This window comes from Argentina silus (assembly GCF_951799395.1).
Source record: "Argentina silus genome assembly, chromosome: X".
NCBI lineage: Eukaryota > Metazoa > Chordata > Actinopteri > Argentiniformes > Argentinidae > Argentina > Argentina silus.
Genome location: NC_139653.1, coordinates 41115642 through 41128428, shown reverse-complemented (window position 1 = coordinate 41128428; position 12787 = coordinate 41115642). Strand labels below are relative to the sequence as shown.

General features: G+C 46.1%; 1 protein-coding gene across 1 annotated transcript in view; it reads right to left on the bottom strand.

Moving 5' to 3' along the window:
* slc8a1b (solute carrier family 8 member 1b) overlaps positions 1–12281 on the bottom strand; it is a 116999-nt gene extending 104718 nt beyond the window's left edge. Inside the window, exons 1-2 of the mRNA XM_083695042.1 lie at positions 12080–12281; positions 8596–10457 (exon numbers count right to left, since the gene is read on the bottom strand). Of these exons, the coding sequence (XP_083551168.1) occupies positions 8596–10421 (1826 nt within the window). The 5' untranslated portion in view covers positions 10422–10457; positions 12080–12281. The remainder of the gene's footprint in view (positions 1–8595; positions 10458–12079) is intronic.
* Between the last annotated feature and the right edge of the window lie 506 nt (positions 12282–12787).

The window sequence follows — 12787 nt, the reverse complement described above, 5'->3', positions numbered from 1 at the left end:
ATGTTTCGGTGAGGTGATATCACTGTTGGAATGGTCTGTGGGGTGCTCCCATGATGCTTTGCGACTTTGGTGCTTTTTTTTTTTTTTCTTAGATGAAGAAGAGAAGGGGCCAGAGACAAAATGTCAGAGATGAAATGATGATTTCTGAGAGCTAAGCCTGAGGCACGTAAAGGAGATATCCAGAGATTAGGAGGTGGAGATATCAGTAAGGGATATATCAGAGAGAGTCTGAGAATATCGGGTGGAGATATCCGTTAAGTCAGTGGGAAGGCTCAAGGTTTCATACCTAAACTATTGCACACCAATCAGCCCATCCAAATTCACTGATGCCCAGGAGACCAACTGACAAGAGAAAGTAAGAGAGTGATGATAGAGATGAAGGGAGAGATATATGGAGAGAAAGAACTGACAGAGCAGAATCCTCATTTAGAATCAGTGGGGGGGCCATCATTGGCCCACTAAAACAACTGTACCATCACATGCGGAACGCTTCAAATTTCCTTTTTTGGAACCCCCCTGTTTCAAATTCACCACAGCTATTCCAGATATGCCCTGTATGTAAACAGAGAGGGCTTATTGTCATTCAGCGGTGAAGGTTAAAGGAGAGCGGCCATGTTCTGTGTTTGGAGCTGTGCCACGCCACATCTGTCTGTGGAAGAACCTGCAGAGCTTCACAGATTCAAGATGAGGCCTTTGGTTTGAAAAGCTGCTCAATACCAAGATTCAACACTCTCTCTCTGTCTTTCTCTCTCTAGAGAATAGCAGCTGATTTAACTGCGAGGACGGGCGTCATGTCCCTCTGGCTGATGCAGCGAGTCATTGAGAGGGTTTGCAAGGCTCTTCCAGGCGACACTGCAAGAACTTACCCAGCCTGGCCAGATGGGAGTGGCACGCAGCAGGCACTTCCCGTCCATCTCAGTCACTGCGGCAGTTGAGGACGAGCCAGCTGAGGACTCAATTTTATCCTTTCAGACACCACAGCTGGAGGTCTTTGCACAGGTTAACAAGAATGCGCTGTTTGCAGTGACAGTCAAGTTCATACACCAATAAGTTTTGACACCACCCTGAAAGGATGCTGGCGCACCCTGTATAAACCTCCCATGGAGAAGCGTACAGCAAATCTACAGTGGAGGATTATCGCAACAAACCGACACGTGGCTCACCTTGATCCAACAATGGGGATGGAATGTCCCTTTTGTGGCCAGGAGTGGGTTCTCAATGGGTTCATTGCGAGGTCAAAGTACACTGTCCAGAGTAAGAGGAGGGTCTGCCTGCTTAACTATCTGATAGGCCAGGCAAAGTTAGCAATGAAGAGCAGAAAGGAAGAGCAGAAAGCATCAGATTCTGGGGGCTGGGACTACGGATCCTAGAACTATAATGATGGGACTGGTGGCGATGAGGCTACAGGTAGAGTTTGGTTATTACAGCTTGGTGAACAATTTGACAGAATGTAATGCTGTGTGGTGGGCCTGGGGCGTCTTTTGCTCTGCTGACGGGGAGGGGCTAGTGTTGACTTTTTAAAATGAGATTGAGATTGAGTCACCCTGATTTTATTGTAAGGTTTGTCTATTTATTTGTACTAGTGTGATTCTGTGATTGGTTGGTGTTCTCTTTCTCTCTCTGTGCCACTCTGTCTCTCCCCATCCATCTCTCTCTCCCCCTCCATCTCTCTCTCTCCCCCTCCATCTCTCTCTCTCTCTCTCTTTCTCTCTCTCTGTCTCTCTCTCTCTCTCTCTCAGGGTAAAAAAACAGTCACATAAAAAACAGGGCCAGCAGAGCGTGAAATGGCTTCAGCTTTACTACAAAAGAAACACTTGACCGCATACTGCAACAGCGGTTGCTGCGGTTAGCCTCAACACTGAGGTAATAAAATAATCAGCTAAGCTGTAGGCTTGTTTTGCTAATGTGAATAAATGTCCTTCTATAGCAGAGTCACAGCACTACGGCACTGCCTTACCAAAAATGAATATAAAAATAAGCACATTAGTGAAATCATAACCATTTATAAAACCTATTTAGCTGTGCATGCGGGGGTATGAAGTGACATTTTTATTAACGATTCTCCAGATCCCCTTACAAAACACGCTGCGTTGTGTGACCAGAGGGGAAGACAACAGTATGATATCATTATTATTATTTCAGCGCATAGAAATAGCAATGGTGGATGTATTGTACCGGTATGTACATAGTCTAGCTGGATACTGTTGAGATACTGACAAATAGTGGTTGGCACTAGGTACTATCATGAGGTGGACACCACTAGAAAACACTGTCCTCACACTGTTTCTGCTGGGTAAAAAGATTAAGTTCTTTTCAGTGAGTGCTCAAGTTAGGAAGATCAGTCATCACTCCAACACATTTTCTCTCAGGAAGTGAGCACTTAGCCCAACAGCGGTCAGGAGGGGGGAGAGAGAGGCAGTCAGGAGGGGGGAGAGAGAGGCAGTCAGGAGGGGGGAGAGAGAGGCAGTCAGGAGGGGGGAGAGAGAGGCAGTCAGGAGGGGGGAGAGAGAGGCAGTCAGGAGGGGGGAGAGAGAGGCAGTCAGGATCGAGCCACCATTCTAATCCTGTCAGAATGTTAAGAGAAAGCAGGAGAAAACCCCAGAAGGCTTCAAAGTTCTACTTCTCAATGGGAGGCCACTAACTGACAGCAGTGGGATAATGGTTACATGACAAGTGGATTGAGGTTTGGAAGTATGCGCTTTAAAAAAAAGTACAAAAAAAGCGTGTGTATGCGTGTGTGTATGGGTTATATGAGAAGCGGATGGAGATTTGTAAGTGTTGACAGATAACAATAAGTGTGTGCATTATGTATGACACTAGATTGAGGTTTGTATCTGCAATCATGTGTTGAGAGAGAGCGAGTTGAATATCGGTATGCCTGAGTGTGTGGCCACTGCATACAGCATGTCATTAGTTTTAGTGTGGTCGCGCTGTGTCAGCAGTGGAAGCTGGGAGCACTGGAAAAGGTGGGGGAGTCTCGGAGACGGAGAAGTTATTCTAATCCATCCAGCTCGCTGAAAAACACCACAAACAGCACTTTCTTAAGCCACTAATCCTCCACAAAGACCTGCCTCAGATTTATGCCAACTGCTTTGTTTCAGCATTCAGCCTTCCTGTCACTACTCTCACTAACTCAATCTGTCATTCTCTCTCTCTCTTTCTCGCTCCTTCTTTCTACTTCTCTCTGTGGTGTGCTCCTTCTCTCTACTTTCCATCAGTCTCTCTCTCTCTCTCTCTAAATCTATCCTATTTGTTTCTTCCATCCTTCCATCCCTTTCCTTCCTGCTCCCCTTTCTACCACTCTCTTTATATCCTTCCCCCCCATCTTGCCCTGCTCTCTCCCTCCCTTCTTCGCTCCCTTCCTCCCCCTCTCCCCATCTCCTTCCCTTCCTCCCCCTACACCCCTCCTCTCTCCCTCTCCCTCCCTCCCTCCTCCCCACCAGTGCTCCAGTTCCCACTGCCTCATGCACCTGTAGGTGCCCTACTCCATCACATCTGTTGCTTAGCGATGGCTTTTTGTGGAGGCAGCCGGCTCAGGCTCATTTGTCAAACGGCTGACCCTCTACATCCTCCTCTCCACAGTGACCTCGCTGTGCTGCCTTCCAGCTCCACCCAAAAAGGAGGACAAAATGACATAGCAAAAAACATTATCCCTTTATGGCCTAGTTAAATGAGTAGTGAAACATGGTTGGGGGATTTGAGACAAGGGTTTTTTAAATTGGCGAAATATTGGAAAGGAGAAGAATCTCTTCGGGAATCTCTAGCATTCCATGTGTTTCATGCTTGTGTTTACCCATCACCCCCACCATGAACCTGGAAAAATGTCACTGGCAGCAGATGAGCAACACCTTCAGTGGCCATGTTGCTCATGTATACAGCAAAGGGTCACAAAACCATGATGTCAGGACTAGGAATACGCACCACAGACACACTCTCTGTATTTGTCTGTGTCTTTTAGAATATGCACACACACATGGACACATGTTCATCTAGATACACACACTACACACACTACAAAGGACATATAACACTAACAACATGTATCTGTTTGACACACATTCATGTTCCCACACACACACACACACACACACACACACACGCACACACACACACACACACACACACACACACACACACACACACACACACACACACACACACACACACAGTGCTTTCCATTGGTGTGAAGGGCAAGTGTTCTCCAGTTACTGAACGCATGATAATAGCACTGCTTTTGGCAGGAGCCGCCTCTCCCACCTGTTGCTCCTCTTACAGCCTTGGGGGGAGGAACAGAGGAAGAAAAGGTTCAAGTCTTGAACATCAATAAACACAGCTTCCATTCCAGCCACTAAATCATGGCATTACAAATACAGGCCTTTGTTTGCCGACCCTGAAGGCCCAAAATCTTCACATAGTTGGGGCTTACACTATGTCAGCGTAGCCACAGAACAGCCAAAAACCAATCCTACAGGCCTGATACCAGAGAGAATGGACATAGGCCAAAACCTAACCAATCCTACAGGCCTGATACCAGAGAGAATGGACATAGGCCAAAACCTAACCAATCCTACAGGCCTGATACCAGAGAGAATTGACATAGGCCAAAACCTAACCAATCCTACAGGCCTGATACCAGAGAGAATGGACATAGGCCAAAACCTAACCAATCCTACAGGCCTGATACCAGAGAGAATGGACATAGGCCAAAACCTAACCAATCCTACAGGCCTGATACCAGAGAGAATGGACATAGGCCAAAACCTAACCAATCCTACAGGCCTGATACCAGAGAGAATGGACATAGGCCAAAACCTAACCAATCCTACAGGCCTGATACCAGAGAGAATGGACATAGGCCAAAACCTAACTGACCCCAGCACACTCCTCTTGTCTGATATCCACACACAGTCAATTTATTTGTGGGTTCAAAGACCACAGCCGAGGACATTGGAGCTATCCACAAATCCTCCATAGCAGTCCACAAATGATCATCTAGCTAATGGACCCACAGACTGTCAGATTGTTAGACAAGAACCCAACACAGCACAGATTAAAACAACTGGTCACTGAAGCCTAAAACAGTCAGGAAACACAGAAGAGCCCCCCCAAAATGTTTTATGTTTTTAGCTAATGATAATTAATTGAACCTGTTTCCCTTACAGCAGCCTTGTCAGAAAATGGAGGCTGTGGCACGGACCTAAAGACCTCAGCAAGGCTCATTACCGGCTGATGACTATAGTCCCAGTATGTGCCGTCCACCAGGCTGCTTCAGACTTGACAACCACTAGCATGCAGATGCGCCATGGAAGTGACTAGCATAGCAAGAGGCTGCCTGCCCTACCCTGCCCTGCGCTAATTGAAATATCTCTGTTAATCAGGATCTCTCTCCTGCTCATCTTACTGTCGGCCACAGCAGCCTAGCTCTTTGGGTGGTGTGGTTTCTGGTAGTGGAGGAGGTGTAATGTGATATGAGTGGAGGCCTGGAGGGAGAGCGGGGAGTATTATGGTTGATTGAGTATCATGGCATGTTAGTTAGGGAGCTGAGAACATGAATGTGGTGTAATTAAAAATACACAAGAAATTTCAAGAGCATTAAGTAGGAGGTTAAGAGAGAATGTTTGTCATTGTGTGCTCATTGTGCAATTAGAAAGGTACTGTAGCCGGTGTGTTCTCCAAATGAAGCACACTAACATTTGGCTCCCCTCAGGCAGCCACCAAGGAATCCTGATAAGAAGACACACGACTTAGTCAATTGCAACACATTAACACACTGACAACCACACTATCCACATTAAGCCATGCTCGAGGGGTCCAAACTCAATCACCCAGAGTTCTTTATGTTTCAGGTGTTCAGTCATCAATGACTAGCAGTGATGCATCAAGGCTAGAACAGTAGGCCCAAATCATCATCGGCCCCTCCTCTGGCCCTTGGCCCTGCCCTGACCACTCCCCCATCCCTTCTCTCCATACGCAATTATAATGAGCCCGTCTTCCGATTTGTGCCTCCATCAGCCTCCCCTGCTCTCCACACACGTCTTACAAGGCAATTTGTGCCGATAAGCAGACTATGAAGTCATGCCCCAATCTCCATGAGAGCATGCCTGGAGACAATAATGTGATATTGCACAATTTCTTGTTTCTCTAATGGCGCCGTCATCATTGAAATCTCCTATTTGGCTGGAGCGAGGCATTCTTGCAGTGTACAGTATTCATTATAAAACTACATGAGAGCCTGAGATGGAATGTTAGAACTCTGATGCAAGCTGTAGATTCATTCAGTTGACCTCAAATACCATGACTGCTACAGCGGTGCAGTCCCTTGCATGTGCTTCGGTGTGCCAAGTTGTAAACATCATATCAGTACGATTAAAAAATATAATGCATTTGTTTTTGTATATATCTGTCTTTATATCCTCATTATCCACTTATCCTATTGCTCTTTTTTCAACACACAGGACAAAAGCAGACAGCTAAAAGCAAGGTAATTTCCTCCCCATCTCCAATCTCCAGTCATTTTCCCAATCTCTGCCACTGCAATCACAGCCACTACACAGGGCCATCTCTCAAAGTAGCACTGCTTAGGCCCTCACTACCAATTCTGGAGACAAATTACGCTTTTGCCTCTGTCGGAAAAAAAGCCATACCAAAACCGGAGAGGGCTAAAACTTAGTTTTCTGTAACCAAAAAGGGAACTTGCAGCTGAATTAGGGTAGAGGCAGCCCCCGGGCACTCCGATTTAGATCATCTACTTTGTAATTCATTTTTCCAGAGTGAGAGTGTCCTCGCTCTTCCCTTCTGGGATGTTTTCAAGGGCTTGTTGGTAGGTGTTTAACTCCATGTTTCCAGCTCTCAAGAGTGAGATTTAGCATTCCTGTTGTCTGTGATACCATCTCCTGCCTCCTCAGTGGTTAACATGAATTGTTATAACATGCATCCCTTGAAAACATGACACTGTAAACCAAACAAATATACAACAAATAAATATAACAATAACAAATATAAACACTGTAAACACTAAAGAAATGTCTTGAATTTAAAGTTAATATGTAGATGAGGTTTGCTGATACATTTTTGATTTTGATGAACTGAATGATTAAAAGCAACATTTAGAAAGCAACCTGTGAGCTAGATAGATAGCACCATTCCTGAATTCATTTAAAAAAAATAAAAAATAAAAATAAACCCAGCCCAATCACTTTCCAGTTTCCTCCACTTCCACCGCTTCCCAAAACTGATACTGGTCTACAATAGCCCACTGGTTCCTGCAGGACTGAGAACGGCTACACTGCAAAGCCGCCGCCCCCTCAACTATGACACTCAATCATTTCATTTGGACAAGTGTTATTAAAATCCACTTAGCTGTGCTGTGAGAGCTACGCTATGGAAACTATGCAATGGGCCTCAGAAAGTTGAACCTAAACATCTGCTTTGAATCTGTTTAAAAACAGGGCCTTTTCATTCATCTGTCTCACTCGTCCTCTGCATGTCAAGAGAGAGAGGGAGGGAGACAGAGAGAGACAGAGAGAGAGAGAGAGAGAGAGAGAGAGAGAGGGAGAGAGAGAGGGAGAGAGGGGAGAGAGAGAGAGAGAGAGAGAGAGAGAGAGAGAGAGAGAGAGAGAGAGAGAGAGAAGAACGATAGAGCAAGGCAATGACATTTCTTTTTTTTTTTCACTAGCCCAAGGTTCACTAGCCCAAACCTGAATGTATGGCATTGCAAGATGCTCTTAACATGGCCAGGGTGGCAAGTTGTAGTCATTTCACATATCTTAAATAGATAATGAAATTAGATAACCTACACTATTACCATGATGTTACATCAGTGAGACCATGCCTGATCCAATCCACATCAGAAACCCATTGTATCAGAAACCCAGCATAGGCCTACCTTATGAGTATTGCAGCCACAAAACAAACAAGACACATCGGCAATGGTCTTACTGTACGAGTTCAAGCTGATCATGCCTCTTAAATACATGAGTTACCATCCAAAACAGGTAATCCAATTGATACACAAATTTGATGAATAAAGCAATAAACCAAATGAAAGAGTAAATGAGTGAGTGTATGAGTGAAAGAAGAAGCAGAGAAGAGAGCAGTAACAAAGGGAGTTGATGACGACTCCTCATGGCACACGAGCAGTCCACTGCACCACGACCACGATGTCACACACACACACACACACACACACACACACACACACACACACACACACACACACACTCAGCATCCACATCATCATCATCATCATCATCATCATCATCATCAACATCATCATCATCATCATCACGCATGCATTCAAAACTGATTAACAAAACCAACTAAGGCATATTTTAAGCAAACTGACAAAACACTGCATATGGTGGCTTTAGATCTATCTCTCATTTTATGTATAGTATAATATACATTAATTAATTTCATGTTTATTGGGATATTGGTAAAGAATCTGTCAATATTAATTCAGATTTACATTTTCAAGATAGTGCACTAATGTATGCAATGTAATGTCAATCTTGCAGTAAATTACAATTCTATATGATGTATATCACTACCTCATATAGAAATTCTATCATTTATGAACAAGAGACAAGAACTTACAAGATCTCATCGTTCTGGAACTCCAGGACCCCGTGTGAGTCTTCGAAGTCCTCCCCACCTCCGCGTGCTGTGCCCTCGACGGTCTTGTAGGGCACCCTTACGACCCCGCGTGCCCCCGACGTACGCAGCACCTTCACCTCCATGGTGCCCACGCTCTCGCTCACATGTGACACTGGCTCCTCGAATGTGAAGATGCCAGCATGGTCGTCGTCAAAGATGGTCACCGTTGCCGTGGTGGGCAAGCCGAGACATGCCACCGTGTCAACATGATTGGCCTCTGGGTTCTCTTCCTCCGCCCCTTCCGAAGCCAACACCTTCACGTTGCTCAGGTGAATCAGGAAGTTCTCGTCCTCCTCGAAGATGTCATCATCGATAATGCCGACGCGGATTTCCTTCAGGGTCTCACCGGGCTTGAACACCACCATCCCTTCAGTGAACTCGTAGTCCGAGCCAGCGTTCGCCGTGCCGTCCTCTGTGCGGAACTCCACCGAAACCGTCTTGGTGAGGTCGCCGCCTCGACGTACCACATTCACCGCCACCGTGCCGCAGTTCTCCAGGCATTGGTAGGACCCAGGGTCGAAGTAGATCTTGGACACAGGGTCGTTATCTTGGACATCGGAGCGCACCTCATGCATGCTAACAGCTTTGCGAGCCTGGTCAGCTGCGTGCTTCTTCAGGATGTTCCCAGCACCTGTCATGAGCCTGGTGGCCTGGCAGCGGTAGAAAGCCCTGCTCTTCTGCTGAGAGCTCAGTACCTGGTAGTTGGCAAGCTCAATCAGCTGCTCCACCTCCTTGTCTGGGTGCTTCTGCTTGAGCTCCTTTAGGATCTTGGCCATGTCGCGCCTGGTCTCCTCCTCGTCCAGGTCCTTCTCATCCAGGTCCAATCCCAGGGGTCCATCCAGAAAGTCTACAGCATGTGAGTTGAGCATCTTCCCATCCATCTCAATGTCGACCTTGGAGGGGAGCGGGCGGTCACCCTCGGTCTCAATAATCATGCCCCTCTGCTTGCCTGCACGGTAGCGCTTGTAGACATACTTATAGAAGAGCAGGCGTCGGTCGGCAACCCAAGCAAACAACACGCAGATGGGGAAGAAAAAGAGGGTGAGCAGGCCCTCCCACACCTGCACCACACCTGGGGAGATGACGGCCAGGATCAGGTAGAGCCAGATGTAGGCGAAGATGCTCCAGGTGGCCGTCACAAAGAAGACGCGCAGATGCTTGACCTTGCGGTGCTCCCCATCTGGCACCACGTACACACAGATGCCAATGATGACGAACATGTTGAAGGCGGCACTGCCCACAATGGTGCTAGGCCCCAGGGTCCCAGCATTGAAACCATGGCCGCACACCTCAATGACAGAGAGAAGGATCTCGGGGGCACTAGAACCCAGGGCCATCAGCGTCAGGTTTGACACAGTCTCATTCCAGATGCGCACGGTGGTGGTGGTGGTCTCGCCATTGGGCTTCTTGATGGTGATCTCCTTCTCTTGGGAAGTGATGACCTCTATGGACGCCATGAATCGGTCAGCGATGATGGACACTCCAAGAAACATGTACACTAGGGCCACGAAGTAGACTGTGGCCCGTGCCACTTTGTCCCCGAATGAAGGGTTTTTAGGTTCCCACACAGGCAGAATCACCCCACGGGAGCATGGGCTTGAATCTGAGCAGGAGTAGTTGCTGCTGTCCACAGAAGAGCCAGTCTGGTCCACGGTCTGCTCTGGGGCCCCAGCTGCGACAGGATGGATATTGAGGGACAGGATCCCAATGACAACTGCTAGCCGAAGGCCGAGAGAGAGCATGGAGGAGATCTCAAAGCGCCCCATGATTCTGGGATGTTTCGCTTCCTGTGTCTCCTAAACCTGCAGAGGCAAAAAAAAAAAAAAAAAAGGTTGGAAAGACTGGAAATCTTGATTAATTAAACACACCTTGTAACTGTAAGATTGATGTTAGTGACACAATAATACAAAACTTTACATGTCATATTTAGTGAATATTACTAGATTATTCCCCATGCAGTGATTGTGCTACCTATATGAGAATATTGGCTTCCACTTGCTTGAAGGGAGGAAGCAGCCAAATTTTAATTGATTCTCTGCAGGGATAATGACTTCTCACATATTTAATATGCTTGGTTGGGAACAGTATGCAAAAATGTCAGGAGCATATCATGCATTTCATAATTGATAGATTACATCCAGATTTTTTTAGCAAGGCACTAAACCCACCATTAATATTTGACTATTCTGTATTGTTCTTCCATTAAAGTAGGCAATGGAAAATGTAAAGTTTTGGACTAGCAAGCGGGGAGGGACTGCTCCCCGGTTTTTGAAATTAGACGAAAAAGATATATTCTTGAGTGTGCTTAGTTGAAGCCAGTTAAATGCGCCGAGACACCACAGGTAAAGGAAGCGTCCAATGGAGCGGGAGTGATGCGACACTACTTACGGGGCTGGACTACTCCGCATCAATGTAGACCGAAATGGAGGAGACACACGCAACGCAAACATCTTGGCAAGATTAATGGAATCATGGAAGTGTTTCAGTTGTGTCACGGCATAATTTCCATAGGCTTTCCACACTGCCATGCAACATTCCGTAACTATGAATTGTTGATTTATAATCATATTTATTGGAATTAAGTAATAAATTGCGTAAACAGTAAACAATGGACGGTATGCTAAATGTAATAATTGTTAAATCCATCAATAGCGTATACTGATATAATTAGTTGGAGAATTAATAGGCTAATTGCGGGAAGGCGCAGCGGTATAAAATGTGGTGCCGCCTTGAGCGCATCATTGACTGGTTGTTATGGTAGCTCCTACTATTCTCGTCAGATTTATCCCCTTGTAAAAGATCAATGGGGTTGCTGTTGTTTGATAAGGCACACAATCAGTTAAATCATAACCTGTTTAATTTCATGTAGTCGAACAAATGTTTCCGTCGTATAGAAATCCCCATTCCCTGCTACACAACACCAACACATTTGAAATCCAACAGGCACAGCAATACACAATGCGACAGGCGACAACACAACCTACACTAAATAGGCAATATGAAAACAGTTGGCGCAATGAGTGCAATGGATAGCCTACCGCATAATTGCGCTGGGTCCAGACATGTTACTAAGATGAGGCAAACGCATGTTAAGATGCGTGCACAACTTCACGTGCACATAGAAACATGGGCAATGTTGGTGCTTATAGCGCAAAGGAAGTGGTCTGAATCAACGTCCTCTTAAGACAGACGAGCAAGAAGTCACTATATAATAGCCTATATCAAATTGTCACAGCTATTCGGGGTTAATGTAGCGTAGAAAGAAAGAATAGAAAGACATGCAGCCACATTGTATCTTCGACGTAAATAGCCCACAGCAGCTCAATGGTGAGTCGCCTGGACTATCAAAACTTGCTTTCCCAAGATTTTGCCATCGATATCATTGCCCAGTTAATGAAAGCCTTCATCAGAAATGTAATCTTACCTTTTCAAAGACGCGGTGAGACGCACGGACAGAAGAAGTAGTAGTAGTCGTAGTAGTAGCCGAGACGTGAAAATGGCAATAGATGCAGCCGCGAGCGCCTTCAGTAGTATCACAGCTCACATTCGTTGTGGGTTTTATACGAGATCAAGGAGAGATATGCTACCCCGATGAAGAAAAGGGGAGTTCACGATTCCCATGCACTCGCAGTTTTCCACGACCTGTATGAGATAGACCTGTAAGATAACTGATGCTTTATCAGCAAGTCTGCATTTCGGAGGACAAAAAGGTGCGCTAGGAGTTCTTCCTCATTCTTTCCCCCCCTAGCTCACTCGCCTTCTCTCACCCCTGTCTCCTGTTCGATGTGTCCAACAGAACCCCGAGACCACAGTTCGACTCCGAACAGAGTTTATTTAGAACGCAGAGTGTTGCGGTGAAGGCGGACAAACTCCCGGTTTGCACTCCCTCACAGTGCTCTCCCGCTCGGATATTCTCCTATTCACAGCGGTTTGAGAAAGAGCGGAGGGAAACGAGACCAATGCATCACACGGCCCGCAGCCAACCCGCCCATCAACACCAAGACCCTCCCATTGCACTAGTCCAAATCATTGGGGTAACTTTGTATACAAATTACATTTCAACACAATTGGATGTTGTTATTACATAGTTATAAACATGGTTTCCCCGGAATTTAAGAGAAGCACGCTAACA